Source organism: Cyphellophora europaea (assembly GCF_000365145.1).
Source record: "Cyphellophora europaea CBS 101466 unplaced genomic scaffold supercont1.7, whole genome shotgun sequence".
NCBI lineage: Eukaryota > Fungi > Ascomycota > Eurotiomycetes > Chaetothyriales > Cyphellophoraceae > Cyphellophora > Cyphellophora europaea.
The window spans coordinates 939,084-956,299 of record NW_008481813.1 but is presented as its reverse complement, the minus strand read 5'-3'; the positions used below and the strand labels follow the sequence as shown (position 1 = coordinate 956,299).

The 17,216-nt window shown below is 54.0% G+C and overlaps 7 protein-coding genes across 7 annotated transcripts; 4 read left to right on the top strand and 3 right to left on the bottom strand.

Annotated features, from left to right (window-relative positions):
- Positions 1-198: 198 nt before the first annotated feature.
- Positions 199-1,490, bottom strand: HMPREF1541_07447 (uncharacterized protein; the record flags this gene model as incomplete). Its single annotated transcript, XM_008721771.1, has 2 exons — positions 199-978; positions 1,026-1,490. 2 exons carry the CDS (start codon positions 1,488-1,490, stop codon positions 199-201), a joined length of 1,245 nt encoding a protein of 414 aa, XP_008719993.1.
- Positions 1,491-2,153: 663 nt separating this feature from the next.
- Positions 2,154-5,663, bottom strand: HMPREF1541_07446 (uncharacterized protein; the record flags this gene model as incomplete). The annotated part of the gene is made up of 1 exon (XM_008721770.1): positions 2,154-5,663. The coding sequence occupies one exon, from the start codon at positions 5,661-5,663 to the stop codon at positions 2,154-2,156; it is 3,510 nt and encodes a 1,169-aa protein (XP_008719992.1).
- A 553-nt stretch (positions 5,664-6,216) lies between these two features.
- On the top strand, positions 6,217-8,383 carry HMPREF1541_07445 (uncharacterized protein; the record flags this gene model as incomplete). Its single annotated transcript, XM_008721769.1, has 2 exons — positions 6,217-6,836; positions 6,880-8,383. 2 exons carry the CDS (start codon positions 6,217-6,219, stop codon positions 8,381-8,383), a joined length of 2,124 nt encoding a protein of 707 aa, XP_008719991.1.
- A 330-nt stretch (positions 8,384-8,713) lies between these two features.
- On the top strand, positions 8,714-9,505 carry HMPREF1541_07444 (uncharacterized protein; the record flags this gene model as incomplete). The annotated part of the gene is made up of 1 exon (XM_008721768.1): positions 8,714-9,505. The coding sequence occupies one exon, from the start codon at positions 8,714-8,716 to the stop codon at positions 9,503-9,505; it is 792 nt and encodes a 263-aa protein (XP_008719990.1).
- A 501-nt stretch (positions 9,506-10,006) lies between these two features.
- HMPREF1541_07443 (uncharacterized protein) lies at positions 10,007-10,526 on the bottom strand (the record flags this gene model as incomplete). The annotated part of the gene is made up of 2 exons (XM_008721767.1): positions 10,007-10,303; positions 10,350-10,526. The coding sequence occupies 2 exons, from the start codon at positions 10,524-10,526 to the stop codon at positions 10,007-10,009; spliced, it is 474 nt and encodes a 157-aa protein (XP_008719989.1).
- Positions 10,527-10,791: 265 nt separating this feature from the next.
- HMPREF1541_07442 (uncharacterized protein) lies at positions 10,792-13,551 on the top strand (the record flags this gene model as incomplete). Its single annotated transcript, XM_008721766.1, has 1 exon — positions 10,792-13,551. The coding sequence occupies one exon, from the start codon at positions 10,792-10,794 to the stop codon at positions 13,549-13,551; it is 2,760 nt and encodes a 919-aa protein (XP_008719988.1).
- Positions 13,552-14,247: 696 nt separating this feature from the next.
- On the top strand, positions 14,248-17,199 carry HMPREF1541_07441 (uncharacterized protein; the record flags this gene model as incomplete). The annotated part of the gene is made up of 1 exon (XM_008721765.1): positions 14,248-17,199. The coding sequence occupies one exon, from the start codon at positions 14,248-14,250 to the stop codon at positions 17,197-17,199; it is 2,952 nt and encodes a 983-aa protein (XP_008719987.1).
- Between the last annotated feature and the right edge of the window lie 17 nt (positions 17,200-17,216).

The following is a 17,216-nucleotide window of genomic DNA, read 5'->3' as shown; positions in this document are numbered from 1 at the left end:
GCTGCTTGACTTGCCCTTCACAAGAACAGGGGGCAACAGACGACCGCTACAGACATCTGCAAGTACGGCGTGTCCTGCTATCGGGAGAAATCGCAGCCACGCTTGCGTGCTCAAAGCTTCCCCGAGAGCCCAAGTTGGCACCCAGAAGCATTTCTTTGAAAGTGGACCGAGCTCGGGTAGGTCCAGTTCTCCAACCGTCTACGAGACTGGTATCTTGGGTCCATCGACGAGCGCCAGTGTTTCGTTCAGCTCATCTTCGCTTTCATCAGGTAAATTGTCTAGCATATGGTCGATGAACGCAGACGTGTTAACCTCCGCGGCTGCTTTGTGCTGATCAGTAAAAGCGACTTTCTTCGGCGAACTGACGCTGGTCTGACTGAATTGCGTGCGAAGTGGCGATGTCATGGCTGACAAAGGCTGCATGGGCCGCAGCGAAGATACTTGAGACGCTTGAGAGGAAGGGTGGTAACCCGAATTGTTCGGGCTTGCCATGAACATTAACGTCTCGACCGCATCTGCTTCCATGGCGGCATTCTGGCTTGGCGTGCGCTGTTTCGACGAAGGTCGAACGCCGCGTCTCAGATCCTGCAATTTAGATATGCCACTGGCGCCTCCTGTTTCGTTAGGCGAAGGACGTCGCCTGTGTCCCGAAATGATATCTGCTGGTGGGGCCAGGCCTCGCAGTTGAGGTTGTTGCAGGGCATCCTCGGGAACGCCTGGAAGGCGACTGGATGAGAAAACATGGAGATCAGAGCGGCTGCTTTCAGAACTCGAGCTATCACTCCATTTGCGCGTCGAGCGTTGCTGCATCAATCTTCTGGGCGACTCGGCGAGATGGCGGTCAGCAGGAAAGCCTGACACAGTGGAGCGAGGCGAAGCAGACGCGAGGGTCTCGATTTCTTCAAGAGACCGCGACTGCCATCCATTCTGTACCTTGACCATCGCATACTTGAGTTTTGTACGCAGCTGCTGAGATATCTGAGAAGTGTCAATAAGCTGATATGGCATAGGTGAGTCACGCTTACTTCAGTAACATTACCAGTGCTACCAACTGACGCGCTGCTCGAAGCACGCATTCGACCCGTTTCGCCCGATATATCCTGTGGGAATGATTGGTGATGCGTATTCTTGATTTGACCACTGGCTGTTCTCTTAGAGCCTGCAGTGCTGTCCGTCCTAGTGCGACGTGCTGGGCTCAGTGACCGTGATGGTCCGGGCGAATCCAACTTCCGGGCGCCTATAGTGGTGCCAGCACCCTTCTTCGGCGTTGGCGACGTGGGAGTGTCATCGCGACCACCGTTCGAGGAAGGCGTTGCTGAGGAAGGCGGTGTCAGGTCGTCGGGCCGGAGGGCAGGAAAGGTAGAGGTAGACACACCACTTGCAGAGAGCTGAAGTGGAGTGGGAAGTGACTGCCGCGAAGCATTCGTGCTCTGGGAGCTGTTGTCAAACGAGGCCATGGGCCGCACCCGCGGGGAGTCGGCTGCCGACATGGCGGGAGCGACAGGGAAGGCAGTACCGGTGGGTTGCTGCAGGCCGCCAGCTGCTGTCACTTGCACGTCGGCCATACGCAGACAATATAATATCGCCAAACTTTTCCGGTTGCGACTGGAATATGTGAGAAATGCGAGCTCGACTGAACGCTCGAGGCGTGTGGCGGGACGAAGTCGCGTGCTGGGATCGCTCTCGCTCGTGCAGTGCCGCGCTCCACGCTTCACACCTGAGATACCCCACTAATGTCGTCAGAAGCGCGTCGCACAACGCGTCGGTCGGAAACGGTAGAGTCTTCCACACGGCTGTTCGTGGGGCACGGAATCTGTGAGAGCGGTCCGTTGTTGAGAGGCTCGATATGAACCCACAGACAATCGCGGAGCAGGGGAAAAGGAGGAAAGACACGGCGTTGTCGCGGCCTAACAGGCAGCGTGAAGAAAAACCGCACCGGACACGCGTTAGTCGCTCACTAAACGGCCTTGAAACTCCCCGATCCACCCGGCTCCTCCCACCCCCCAACCTCCTCGGTCATCGCATCGCATCGCACCGCACCGCAGAGCATCACCACGGTTCGCAGTGTATGTTTGGTACCTTTGGGTCGTTGTTGACGGAGGGTATCATTGTACTTCATTGCTATCGGACCGAGGACGACACAGATGCCCATCTCAAGCCCTCTTGGCCCGTTTGCCACCACCTCCGCTGTCGCCTTGTCGCTGCCGTTTGCTGCCTTCTTTCTGCCAGTACTCATCCCGCTCCCTCTTCTCTCTCTCTGCCTTCTTCTCAAGATTCTCTTCGACCTTCTTGCGATACACTTGTCGACGCTCCTCTTGCTTCTTGGCGCGCTTTTCTACCTTCTCATTGCGCATAGTCATTAGTTTCTGCATGAGGTCCCGAGCCTTCTTCTCCTCGCCCCCTAAGACCACAGCCCGCTTCTGGAGGTAGGTCGGTGCCTTGCGAGCCTTCTGCTGAGTGATCTGTGACTTGAATGGGAGATCACTCTGTATGGCACGAGGCACGCGTAGCGGATTGAAATGCCTGGTTGGCCGCTCAATCTTGCTGTATGCTGAGTCCTTCTGTCGAGGCGTAGGAACGCCGAGAGATGCTCTGACAGCGCCGGTAAGTCGCATAGCTTGCCAGCCTGTTCCAGCATCCCCATTCACGGCCGCTCGGTCGGTGCTGGGAGCGTCCAGTAGATTCGTTACCGGGTTATAGAAGCGATGTGGCCGTACTGGATACCATGCTCGTAGGAACACGATATCCGACATAAGGATTTTGTCCTCAAACGTGGCACGAAAGTGACCTTCCGGCTTGCTCAGTGCTCGTTTGATCTGGCCTCGTATCCCAGATACAGTCTTGATGCTTGCTCCTTCAAATTTAGCAATCTCGATGGCCGAGTTGAACATGTCTCGGATGAAGGCGGTATTGCGGAAAACCTTGTAAGGATGGCCCGTCAGCTTGAGCTTCTTGACGATTTCAGTAGTCTCATCCACGTTCAGCACCACGCCTGTCGCAGCGATGCGAAATCCCGGATTGGTGTTTGAGAAGGATTGTACGCAGCAGAAGCCAGTGTTGGGAGCGACCAGGGGTCCATAGAAGGTGCCGAAGCAGTGCATATGCTCAGGGGTGTATTTGAGCATCCGGTTTCTCGTTCGCGAATCCGAAATCGAATACATGGGCAGTGTTTGAAACCGCCTCCATCCCAGAGAGAAGATGAGCGGATCATTGGTCTTGAGAATCTTCTTGTGCCAACGATGTCGTTTGATCCGGATCTGTACAAAGCCAAATCGCTCCTCTGTTGGTGCGAGTCCGCCAACGATGACCGGATAACGTGGATTGAATGACCGAGCGAACTCGTAAGGCACTTTGTCGAGAACGATTCTGGCGTACGTGCCAGCTTTGAAACCTTCTGACCGCGCTCGCGAAGCTGCATCGAGGCTGTCGAACTCGGCACGATTGATATCAAGTTGCTTTTGCAGCATGGCCTTCTGTGCGTCATACCAGTCATCTTCACCAAATTCCTGCTCAGTTGACTTCATCTCGTCTTTAGCTTTCCCAAACCCTTCTCGATCCTCTTCTTCAAAGCGTAGCTTCAGCTCCTCTTTCCTCCTAGCATTTTTATCACGTTCCTGCTCCAGGTTGCCCTCCTGTGGAGATTCCTGAGCTTCGGCAGGGGTGGCTTCAAGATCTTCGAACTCGCCATCCCCTTCGTCGCTAAAGCCTTCCATGTCGTCATCTTCTTCTTCTTCGTCACCTTCCTCGAGGGCATTTGCTCCTGTGGCTGGAGCGGAACGGGTAAAACGTGGCATAAGAGACTGCATCACCTCCTCATCCTCCCACTTCTGGGCCAGTTGTTCATAATCCATATGCGGTGTCTGCCGGTCTTCCAAATCTTCCTCTTTCTCAATATTAGTCTTCCTGAAAAAAACTTCCTCATCGTCTTCGATCTCGTCATCGTGTGTTGGTACATTTTCTCCTCGCCACTTCGAGGCAACTTCTGCCGGTGATAACTTGAGATTGTACATCAACTTCGAGAGATCTGCTGCGCGATACGCAACTTTACTGGAGTGCATGCGTCGTGCGTTTTCAGCCATATTCTCTTTCCACCTCACACCACCGTCACTGTCCTCATTATCATCGTCGTCGTCCTCATCCTGGTCAGAATCATCGCCAGAGTCGTTCACCTCGCTGTTCGTACCCTCATCGCTCTCGCCATCGATCGATCCCAGGTCAGAGTCGCTCTCAGCAAAAGCCAATTCGCCTTGTTGCTCGCCTTCGGTATCGTTGTCTGCCGCAAATCCAGGCCGTCCAGTGTGCTGCGTCAGGTCATCTAGATCTTCATCTGAAGCGCCGTCCTCGTCCTCGTCCTCGTCTCCACTTACGAAGCCTTCGTCGTCGTCTCGGGAAAAGTCTTCTTGTGCGTTCAAAGATCTGATGCCCCTTTTCTCTTTTCGGCCATCGTCTGCTTGACCTCTGATCTGATTTGAACCTTGAAACAGCCGTACACCAGAGTCCGCTTCTCCGAGTAGCTTTCTCTCGTTCTGGAGACTGACCATCAGCTGCTCTCCCAATCCTCGATCCTCAAGATCTTCTGCTTCGGGATCAAATGTGTTCGTCTTGATGTCAATGTATACAGCATCTTTGTCGACAAGAACACCTCCAACATCCGACATCGGTGCGAAGAGGACCTTCTGCTTCTCGCCCAGCTTTCGTCGGGAGGTTTTTCCAGAAGCCTTTGCAAGGGCTTGGTCCAGATACGGCGTCGGGCATGGATCCGGCAAGGCTTCTATTTCCTTTACAGTCAAGTCTCCAACACCAGGAACGTGTACTCTTGCATTCATGGCGGGGAAATTTGTGCCTCTGAGATATCCGTATAGCGCTATCTGACGATCACATTTCTCATTCTCTTCGATCTCTGTTGGGGGGGTGACGTCCAGAAAGCGATCGGCAAGACAGTAAGGATGGCTGTTTCGCCATATAAGCGGTCGAGGGTTTTTCATGACTGATAGAAATCGAGACAAATTGTGCACCTCTCGGTCAGGATACCTTCCGTTGACCACGCCTGACAGGTAGAACAACTTCGCTCCATTGTATAGTTCAGACCAGAATCTGTGCTTGAGCCTCTTCTTGGCCATGCGAAGTGTGCTCTGCTTCTTGAACAAATCGAGATGGGTCAAAATGCCAAAGACATTGCCAGGCATACCAGAAGTGCCGAGGGCGTTCAGAAACTCCATGGTTTCCATCTCAAATCCATAATTGCCGTCGATCATCAGCAGGACGATGTCGGCGATCTTGGCAACATCGATCATGGCCGCCAACGAGTCTGAAGGGCATTCGAGGAACGTTAGCCGTCGTCGCTTCGAAGTAACAACCGTTAAAGGGCCACTAGGGTGCGAAAGAGTCTGTTTCGAATATCGCTTGATTAGGCTTTTGATCAGTGTTGTTTTGCCTACGCCAGGAGGGCCAACGACCGCAACGACGATAGGTGGCGCTTCTTCGGGCAATCGGTCCACCTGAGGAACATGAAGGCGTTTCTCCTTTATATCGCTGGTCCGTACAGCCTGCTTTGCCAGTCGGCCCGGATTGGCGACGGCGAAGGCTTTGGCATTACGCTCGCCTTTCTTGGGCTTCTTCTTTTCTTTCGAAGCCCGGTGCGGGCGATTGGCTTGGTCCTCCATGGTTGGTCCTATGCCTCCACTAGTCCACCTTGTTCCAAAGTATTGCACAGCATTGGGAAAAGTGGCGGACGAAGAACTTGGGCGCAGTGGCCGCTGCAGTCTGGAAACTTTTTGTTGTTATCGATAACGAGCGGAGCAGATGCCAAGCCACACCGCAGCCTTGTCCCGACCATCCCTTCGACCACCATTGCATGTCCTCACTTGCTCTTTGCTCTACCGAAGAAATATAGTCTCGATATGCAGATCCCACGGGTCAGCTTAAAGCTCGTTAAAGACCTCAATACCGCATCGAGGCGTGAGTGCTGGGCGAGATGATATGCACCTTCCCAGATTTTCCATCACTGCGGGACCCACCGGGCATATCTGCAGTGAAGTTTGCTTTCCTCTTACTCTCTTAATTTGTTAAGCGTCCCAATATGACTACCGTCATTGCCTTTGAATGATCTTACATCCTCCCGTCTGCGTCTTACACAGGTATCATTTGGCTATAAGCATGACAGCGTAGCTGGACTGCGCTGCGTATGTGGATGGACTTCTAAAATTCGCTAGAAGGATGACATCCTCAGAAATTCTCAATTCTGTCAATGGCTCACCATCGCCTGTGCATGGTAGAAGCTATCAGAATGACCTTTCCGATAACAGCTTATTCGCCCAGCATGAGCAACTCGTCGATTGGGTGCTCCGCAACGAAGGCTACATGCACCCAAATGTCGAGCTTGCCTATCAGCCGTCCAAGGGCTACCACATGGTCGTTGCAGACGGCAAGAAAATCAAGCCACAGACACGCATTGTCAGTTGCCCGGTGTCATGCTCGTTGTCGGTCCTCAACGTCTTGAACATTGCACCATTCTCAGATCACGGCACCAAGTTCCCCCGTCAGTACTTGCACAACAACGTAGCACGCCCAGAGCTGTTGCAAGCCTTCTACCTCATGGAACAGAAAATGCTTGGCGATCAGTCATGGTGGGCACCATATATCAAGACGCTACCGTCGGTAGAAGACATCAATGCTCTGCAATTTGATTCACCCGATGATCGCCAGTGGCTAGAAGGGACAAATCTGCAATCTGGCTGGGCAGACTTGACATTGAAGTGGCGGTCTCTTTACGAGAAAGGGCTGCAAGAACTGAAAGTACTGAACTGGACAAACGCAATCAATGGCGCGTTCTCTTGGTGAGTATATTCTGGCCGCTGTTCGCAATTGCTGATTGTCCAGGGATCTTTATCGTTGGGCCGCTACCATCTTCGGCAGTCGCGGATTCTCATCTGTCGTCTTATCTGACACGACTCCATCAGAGCTGGCTCGGCTTGGAGGCCACCACGGCGTCAAGGAAGCTCCATACGTCAAGGAACTCTTCACTGAACGTTTCTCCGTCTTACTACCACTACTTGATGTCCTCAACCATAAGCCCCTCGCGAAAGTTGAGTGGCAGCCGCGAACCGCTTTCGTGGGGTTGCAAGTACTTGAACCGTACGAAGCTGGTCAGGAGCTTTGCAATAATTACGGGCCAAGAGACAACGAAAGCCTACTGCTCTCGTACGGTTTCATTATCCCGGACAATCCATTCGACCATGTACTTCTTTCCATCAGTCCGCCTCCAGGAACACTCCTAGACATCGTACGTTCATGGACTCCAGACCAGCGCTCGAGCCCAGATCGCAAACCATACCTGCTAGAGGTCAATCATCATAAAGGCCACTCCGCGAGCTGTTTCGAATCTTCTGTATTCGGCTTTGACCTTCTCGACGCCGTTTCAGTCCTATCCGCCAACGAGCGGGAGGCTCAGGCTATGTACAACGCGAAGAAGACGCTTGTCAGCTTCGGTCTCGCTTCGCCTCATAACTTCGATGATTTCAGAAACTTCCTGGGGATTTTCGGACAGCTGGAGCTGAAATGTCGAGCCGGAGCATCAAGACTCAAGAGCACGTATCCCACTCAGCCGCCAGTGACTCCTAAGCAACAGACTGGTAAAGCCTACCGTGACATCCAATACCGCATCTATTCTACCGCAGCTGCCGTTTGCAGGTATATCCTCCTGAGGGCGCACATGGATGGTACGTTGGACGACAGCCGCGTCTTGGCTGTGTTGCAGCAAGATCTATCACCTGAAGCCTACGTCAATCTCCAAGCACAACTAGTCCGACATACCCCAATCACATATCCTAACGAGCTCCTTTCGGTTGATGGGTTTCTGTCGATGTTGCCTCAAGACTATCTTGAGGAGCTGCAAGATACGATGAAGAATATACCAAAACGATCAAATGACTCGTCGGGTGCCCGTCAAGCTGAGACGTCCACACAGGGCCACTTTGCGTTTCTCATTTCGGCTGCATACCACTTCTACTCTCGTGGCACTCGACTTCCGAAGCGGCTCAGTCTCTGGATCGAAAAGATCATCGCTTGGTATCCACCTGATGATCCAAACTGGTCATACGTTCCTGAGCCGGGGCCGTGGGAGCCAGGGACCGAACCCCCTCAGGGACTGGTCGCCCTGCTTGAAGCCCGTGATGAATTCGTGGGAGAGCGCAACGGAAGTCCCAATCCTGAAGGCTACATTCGCTGGCATTGGCTGAAACGACCATCATTGTGCTGGGGTTGGAATGTGATGCATGAGGAGACTATTCAAGTCTCCAAGGAAATAACAGAACTTGCCAGCACCAGCGGTGCAGACACTGATCCAGGTCCTATGAGATACTTACTCTACGTCAACGCGCACTAACTGTCACTGCTCAGTAGCAGCAGTCAACCACTTGCTTCAGAGCAACAAGGATCCGAAGCACAGCTAGCCAGGATCTACACATGACATTTCGGGCAATCTAGCAGCTGTTCACAAAGACGATACCATTATCTTTATTTTCCGCACGTGGGACGGCCGTTCTCGCGCCACACTTATATGCGTTCAGCATCCACCCCGTCTCAACACCCCCGTCTTCTGTACCCCATACCCCGCACAGCAGACTAATCACACATTGCTGCTCTGTTTTCTCGCCTCCTCTGACAACTCTCATGATACGAAGCACTCGACTACATCTAGGTGCCTGCCACAACAATGCCCTACCTCACCCGCGCCAACACGCGCCTCTACTACGCCACCCACGGCACGACCGGCCCACCCCTCCTCCTAACCCACGGCTTCTCCAGCACCTCGGACATGTGGGCCGAGCAAATCGCGCCCCTCTCCGCCCACCACCGCCTCATCCTCTGGGACATGCGCGGCCACGGCCAATCCGACTACCCCGTTGACTCCACGGCCTACAGCGAAGACCAAACCGTGCACGACATGCTCTTCCTGCTCGACACCCTGGCCCCAGACTGGCCCCGCGCCATCGTCGGCGGCCTCTCCCTCGGCGGCTACATGTCCCTGGCCTTCTACCTCCGCTTCCCCACCCGCGTCAGCAAGCTGCTCATTATCGACACGGGGCCAGGCTTCAAATCCGCCGACGCCCGCGCCGCCTGGAACCAGACCGCGCACGCGACGGCGCAGCGCTTCGAGCGTGAGGGCCTCGCCGTGCTGCGGGACGCGAGCCCGGAGCGCGCGCGCGTCACGACGCACCGCAATGCCGAGGGGCTGGCGCGCGCGGCGCGCGGCATGCTGGCGCAGCGGGATGACCGGGTCATTCGGGGTCTGGAGCGGGTGAAGGTGCCGAGTTTGGTGGTGGTGGGGAGTGAGGATCGGCCGTTCCTGGCGGCGAGTGAGTATATGCACAAGAAGATTGGGGGGAGTAGGAAGGTGGTGATTCCGCGGGCGGGGCATGCGGCGAATATTGATAATCCGGAGGACTTTAATCGGGCGCTGTTGGAGTTCTTGGGAGAGGGAGATGGGGAGAAGGCGAAGCTGTGAGGCTGGGTGGCTGGAGCTTGTGTTCTTCTTCATTGGTTGTCGCAAGCTATAGACATGTTGCAACGCCGATTGCAGTGTAGGGGGTATCTTGTGGTAACACATCGGGGGAAGGTGTTGTACATGATTTTTGACTCTTGTCTCCGCCGGATCCGTGAGGATTTCTTCCTTCTGCACCGACGTCGGAGCTCGGCCAGACACCGTGGGCCTCAAGGCGAGGCGATGAGATGGCTCGTGCTGCAAGAAACCAGCAGTGGCTATGATATCGTGATTGTGCAAGAGCTTCGCTGCCCTTGGCTGTGGGTGGAAGCCTTTCGGTCGTCCTCCGCTCTTCAGTCTTCCAGGCACGCGAACGGCTGCATCGCCTGTCCGTACGCCGCTGGTTCTGACCAGGATACCATTGGCGGCCTACAGTCGTGATATCGTCGACAATGGCGGAGACGGCCGCTCGCGTGACATGCGCGGATGAGTAGCGCTTCTCGTCGATCGTAAATCTCTTACCCATCACGGGTTGACCGACCTTGAAGGCTCGGCTTTCTCGCTTGTAGCCTCCGCCGTTGATGGTTCAGCGACCATGAGATCTTCTGCTGAGCCATTGCCAGTCGTGGCAGGCTCCTGTACAAGCGACCGTGCCTGTTCCGCCTGATACTGTATAATCTCATCATACTCTTGGTAGTTCTTATTTTTCCAGTCCCAAAGGTATTCGATACCATCCACAAGCTTTGGTTCCGTCTTCTCGCCCGTCTCGGTGCGATGCCAGCGCGGCGTAGGGTCCATTTCGCTCGTTACGAAAGGGGTGAGCTTACAAGGTTAGTCAGTGCGTTTTACTATCGAGCGAGACACATACTTTAAAATCCTTGAGGTCTGGGACGTTGTAGTGCCGCACTCTGCGCCAGTCGATAAGGTAACCTCCCCATTCTGTGTGTGCACCCATGGCTCCAGTACGAGTACCCCGATAGAAGCCGCGACCAACCTGCTTGGTGGTGAAGCGCACGCGATGGCACAAGGTCGGTGAGGGCTTCATGGCGGCTGCTCGAGGGGATGGTTCCTTCGCTGCTGCGCGGAGAGTACTGTCGTTGATGAAGTGCGTAGAGTCGAGCACGAGAGCTTGCAGATGGTGCCATGGGAATCTTTTGCGAATCGCTCCCGGCGTAAGAGTTTCTCCGTGCCACAGAGCCCCACTTAAATTTCCAAAGGCCGCTTCACTGCCTGAAGTGCCTTGCGAATTTCTCTGTCCCCCCTGCTTGCACTACTCTTAACTGCCAAAGGTCAGCATCAGCGAACTCACCATGCCACGTCAAGCGCATGGCCGACCGGTCAGTCACAGCGGTCCCTCGAGACCTCCGAAGCGCAAGCCCGCAAAAGGTCGAGGCTTAAATGCGCTTGAGATTGCGGAGCAAGAAAATCCAGAGACAACCAAGATTCCCAAGCACCGCCTTGGTGAGTCCTATGGTGATGACGATGATGGAGACACGCGATCCGACGCCGGCGAGCGCTCATCGAAGCGTCGGAAGACCGAGACACAAGATGAGGAGGAGAGTGAGAGCGGCTCCGATCCTGACGGTGAGCGGTGGCACGTGATGGATGACGACGATGAAGACAGCGACATCGACAGTGACGATGCGTTTGGCGAGAGTGACGAAGATCGCTTTGCAGACTTCACGTTTCGGGGGAGCATGGACGTTCTAGGCAAGAAGAATAAGTCGAAACAGCCTGCACAGAAGAGAGGTTCGCGACAAGCAAACGTCGTTAGCGATCTGGAGGAAGAGAGCGACATCGAGGACGATTTCGGCGACGAGGGTATCGATCTTGCAACTGCTCTAGATCAAGCTAGTGACAACGAGTCAGAAGAGGATCGGAAAGACACCTCCAAAGACCGAGTACGCAAGGATGCTCGTCTTGAAGTCGATAGTCAGTCTTCGAGCAGCGAGGACGAGTCAGAAGACCTGGACGATATGGAGTCCACATTCTCGATCTCGGATGAGGAAGACGGAGATCATACCAGGCTTCAGACATTCGTGGAGGGATTGTCAGCGAAGAAAACCGATCCAAAGCCCAGAGGCGATGATTCGGAGGCACCAAACTCGAAAATCTCGGCGGCCGATCTTCTCCAATATGTCAAAGACCCTCGACAGCGGCAGTCGCTGAAGGTCCTTCAAAACAGTGAGGCTAAAGGCCCGGAACTATACAAGGGCGGCATCCCTGGTCGCCTAGCGGCGCCGCTGGCAAAAAGACAGCAGGACAGACTCGATCGAGGTGCTGCGTATGACCAAAGCAAGAAGGAGCTCGATAAGTGGGTTGATACCGTGAAGCAAAATCGCCGCGCAGAACACATCTCTTTCCCGTTGCCTGACCCGGACGGGGCGCCCTCGAGTAACAAGAAGCTTGCACCAGTGGTCAATTCTGAGCCGATGAACGAGCTCGAGTCGAAGATCCAGGACATTATGCGTGAAAGTGGGATCTTGTCCGCCAAAGGCGACGCAATGGAGAGAGAGGAGCAAGAGTTCGAGGAACTCGAGGAACAAAAGTTGCCACTCGAAGAGGTACAAGCCCGCAGGGCCGAACTCCGCAAAGCCCGAGACCTAATGTTTCGAGAAGAAATTCGGGCGAAGAGAATTAAAAAGATCAAGAGCAAAGCGTATAGAAGGGTTCATCGAAAGGAGCGAGACAAGGCTGCTATGCAGCAGAGAGCCGAACTCTCTGCTCAAGGTCTTGTTGACTCGGATGCTGAGCGAGAACACAACGACCGCCGCCGGGCCGAGGAGCGTATGGGGGCACGGCACCGGGAGAGCAAATGGGCCAAAGGTGCAAAAGCTGCTGGGCGCACCATTTGGGATGAGGATGCTAGGGTAGGGGTGGCTGATATGGCTCGCCGTGATGATGAGCTACGGAGGCGGATAGAAGGCAAGACAGCTGGTAGCTCGGACGAGTCTGAGCAATCCGATTCGGAGGGCTACAGCTCAGATGAGGCAGAAGAGGACATTCAACAGCGGCTCCGCGCGGTCAATGCTCCGGAGTCTGGAGAGGTCAAGAGCAAGCTAGCCAACATGGCTTTCATGCAGCGAGCTGAAGCTTCACGGAAGGCCGCCAATGATGCCGAGGTCGAGACTCTTCGTCGACAGATGCGTTCTACTGACGACCACAATGGCTCAGACGCAGAGACAGATGATCAGTCGGACGTGCTTCCGTCGGGTCGACAGAAATTTGGCGGCAACAGTGAGGCTGTTGTGCGTCCTGTACCACAACAGCAGCTCTCCAAACGAGAATTCGATGAGCGGCTATCTGACGAAGAGGAAGATCTTGCGGAATTGGATGGTCCATTGCCTACTGCGTCAGCCGCGGGTCCTCCGAACGCCGCCAAATCCAAGGCACAGCCTATTCTTACTGCTGCGAAAAAGCAAAGTCGAACCGCACAGGACGTCGAGACCGGCCCACGAATAGTATCACAGATCCAGTATCAGAAGAGTCGTACGAGTGCGCCCGTCAACGAAGGCAAGTCGCAGAAGCACCGGTCCAAGGTTCTGCAGCTTGCAGACCAACTCAGCGAATCTGAGAACGACGACGACGACCCGTTCGCAGAAGGTGATGGTCAGGCGGAGACGCTGGCGGACACTATCTTCATGGGTCCAGACGATGTCAGTCGGGAATTCGCAAAGGAGAAGAAAGCCACGATTGCAGAGGAGGGAGATCAAGAAATTGATAATGGCTTACCCGGTTGGGGTAGCTGGGGTGGTGCTGGTATCAACAAGAAGAAGCAGAAGCAGAACAAGGGTCGCTTCGTGACGAAAGTCAAGGGCGTGGCGCCCGAGAGCCGCAAAGATGCGAAACTCGACCGAGTCATTATCAACGAGAAGAGGATCAAGAAGAACGGCAAGTACCTTGCGACCGAGCTGCCACACCCGTTCGAGTCTCGACAGCAGTATGAGAGGGCGCTCAGGTTGCCCCTTGGCCCTGAATGGTCAACCAAGAGCACTTTTCAAGACGCGACAAAGCCACGCGTGCTCGTCAAACAGGGTGTTATCAAGCCTATGGCGCGTCCGATGGCATGATGGACGGAGCTGGTCGCTGTACACCGTGTGCCAAGATGTGGTCCGTCAGTGCCAATGCCTGGAAGATTTCCAGACAAGGGCGCTGACTGAAAATTACAAGTACATCAATTGCAACATACTAGTATCTAGGGACCAAGGCTCCTTCACTTTCCAACATTCCTCAATGGCAGCTACCACAGCTACGTATTGGTAAGTGCAGGTTTCGCTCTTTCCTACCAATATGGATTGGCCCTTGAGAGCTCGAATCCCAACACCGTCAATATCCCTTACATCACCGCATCCTCTTCATCCATTCCTATCCCTCCCTATAGTCCTATTGTCCCATATCACAATACCCTTGTTGGATTCCCTTTGTATTCTGCCGACCCACATTCTTTGTCGTAACCTGGTGGCCCGAGCCGCCTCCACTTCAGTCGACGTCTGTCCAGCCCATCCACGTGGATGTTCCCGCTACGATCAACATGGTCAGCTCTGGTATGTGGATTTTCTTGTCCGTCTCAATGAGGCAGTCTGTTGATGCCTTGCATCATCGACGAATTTTGTACCAAGAGCCTGGTCAAGAGATTGGGTACCTGGAATATAATGCATCTTGACGCTCCCATAACACCTCATCCACACACAGCTACTTCCTGCACACCTGCATCGAGAAGGGCCGTCCAAAATCCAAGAACCCAAACTTCCTCTAAGCACCGCAGCATGTCTGCACCACATTTGATAATTTTACTGACAGTGACACAGGCACTATTAGCCGGAGCATTTCCGATTCCCTTTCGTCAGTGGTTCAGCCTCTTCACTGACACCTGCGACAGCCCTCCTCATTCTCCATCTCAGCCCTCTAATGATGATACACTAACGCAGGTGGGAGTATCCGTAGATGCCGCAGCACAAGAATCCAACTCGTCCCTGTACACCTCCGTGATCACCTTCAACGACCCCTCGCTGAGTTTGCACACCGTCACTGCCACCGAGTTGCCGAATCCTCAGCATCCTTCGAATACGACGGGAAGTCCCGACACGACCGGGTCTTTGGTTACTACAATCCAGACTGAAGGCAACCCACCTGTCCAGCCCTTTCCCACCAGTTTGCCGTCCGTTACTGAGTCGACGCTCGAACCCCTGAACACCACTGGCTTATCTGTCAATGTTTCCACTGTGCCGTCGACACTCACGCAGACTATCACCCTGCCATTGACCACATTCGAGACGGTTATTACAACCGAGACTGTGATCACCATCGCAGTTCCTACGACCGCCGTCCTTACCCAGGTCACCGTTGTCGAATCGACATACACATCTGACGGCTCCGTGATTACGACCTCATCGGTTGGCACTACCGCTGTCACAACGATTGGCTCAGCCCTAGTTGAGACGACTCTGTCGGCGTCTCAGACCAATACCTCGACCATTACCACCGTGATCACGACCGACGACCCGGACAGTGTCCCTATCGCAACAGCATCCCCAGCCTGTTTACTCAGCATGGGCTGTGATGGACAAGACATGTTCTTACCAGTGGCTATTGGCCAGCCTCCAGCGAACCTTCAACCACGTGCAGGTCATCCTGTTCCTCGCCTCGGTATCGTCAACACTACCGGTCCTATTGAGACCAACAAGTTCTACTCCAATTTCCATCTCGGTCTGCAACGCTTCCCGGCATTTGTCACCCCGTACAGCTTGACTTGGAGCAAGGGCACTGGAAATGCTTTGAGCTGGGGCATGGCGATCTCCCACATCGAAAGCAACCAGAAAGTGTTTGGCCCTAGCAACGACAACATTCCTGGAAAGCCCAACAGCTACTACATCAATCCTCTTGGAATCCAGTCATTGATAGTCTCAGCAAAGGAGCTACAGAAGGATACCGTGCTTAAGACCGATGAGCTTCACTTCATGACAGGCAGGGCCATTCTTCTACCCAATGAAGGCTCGACATCATCCATTCTCTTACCAATGGCCTCCGGCATGGGCTTTGTCAGTGCATTGTATACCAACTTGAAGCCATGGGTCCAGAGCAGTGTCTTCTTTCGCAACGTCGCTCAGATTGCATCTCCAAAATCAGGCGTGTGGAAGTACAAACTGACTCTAGAAGATGGCAAGATATGGCTTCTGTATGCCATGTCCGACAGTGGGGTCCCCCCGAATTTTGCCCTCATCTCCAGTACTCTCCTTCAAGGCGTCGATAATTGGTCCGGTCTCATACAGATTGCAAAATTGCCGGACGAGTCCGCCGAGGCGATCTACGACGATGCGGTCGGAGTATACCCAACTAGTGGACACGTCGGCGGCTACGCTCACAATACAACTGCCGAATACAGCCTGTCCTGGAGCAAGGGTGGCCCTTATGCCAGCAACACATCCCTTCTGATGTTTGCACTGCCGCACCATGTTGAGTCTTTTACCAGCACCACCCGCAGCTCCGTCAAGAACCTCCGACTCAACACACTCACCAAAGGCATTGCAACTGCGGTCTTCGCCGATTACTGGTCGCTGCAGGAAACTCTGTCAACATCGATGGGCTTCGCACCATGGCGTCCTCAAGGCACTGGACCGGTCACAAACCTGAGCGCCAATGCGATCGCCGCTATCCAAGGTATTGCAGCCATAGAAGCATCCCAAGACATGAATGCTCAGACCAATCTGAACAGCATGTACTACAGTGGGAAAGGCCTCAGCAAATTCGCAACACTCTGCTATGTGATGCATGAGATGTCGGATCAGCAAGACCTTGCATCAGCTGCGTTGGAAAAGCTAAAGACTGCCTTTGCGGTCTTCACAGAGAACCGACAGGAATTTCCGCTCCTGTACGACACCGACTGGAAGGGTTTAGTCTCATCAGCCAGCTATGTTACTGGAGACAGTGGTCTCGACTTCGGCAATTCATACTACAATGATCACCATTTCCACTATGGATACTTCATCCACGCCGCGGCCATTATCGGCTATCTCGATCCATCATGGCTACCAGCGAACAAGGACTACATTAATGCCCTGGTGCGAGATACCTCCAATCCCAGTTCTGTGGATCAATACTTTCCAGTCTTCCGGTCTTTCGATTTCATGGCCGGTCACTCTTGGGCCAAGGGGCTGTACGAGACTGGGGACGGCAAGGATGAAGAGTCATCCTCCGAAGATGCCATGTATGCCTATGCTCTGAAGATGTGGGGCAGAACCGTTGGCGATCCTTCAATGGAATCTCGTGGTGACCTTATGCTAGCTGTATTGGCGCGTAGTCTTCGCCACTACATGCTGATGGACTCAACCAACCAAAATCAGCCTGCTGAGTTCATCGCCAACAAGGTGACAGGGATTTTGTTTGAGAACAAGGCTGATCACACGACCTACTTTGGCAACAACCCGGAGTACATTCAGGGCATCCACATGATTCCTATGTTGCCCTTCTCGACTTTGACGCGATCACCGCAGTTTGTCGCCGAAGAGTGGGGTGCTTATTTTGTGGATGGTGCTTTCAACCAGGCCAAGGACGTGCAAGGAGGATGGAAGGGTTTGTTGTACAGCAACCTATGCATCATCAATCCAAGAGCATCCTATAACTTCTTCACACAGCCCGACTTTAGGCCGGAATGGATCGATGGAGGCGCTACAAGAGCGTGGTACATTGCCTACGCAGCGGCCTTGGGTGGAGCCCCGTGAGGTGTGAGATGAGTAGG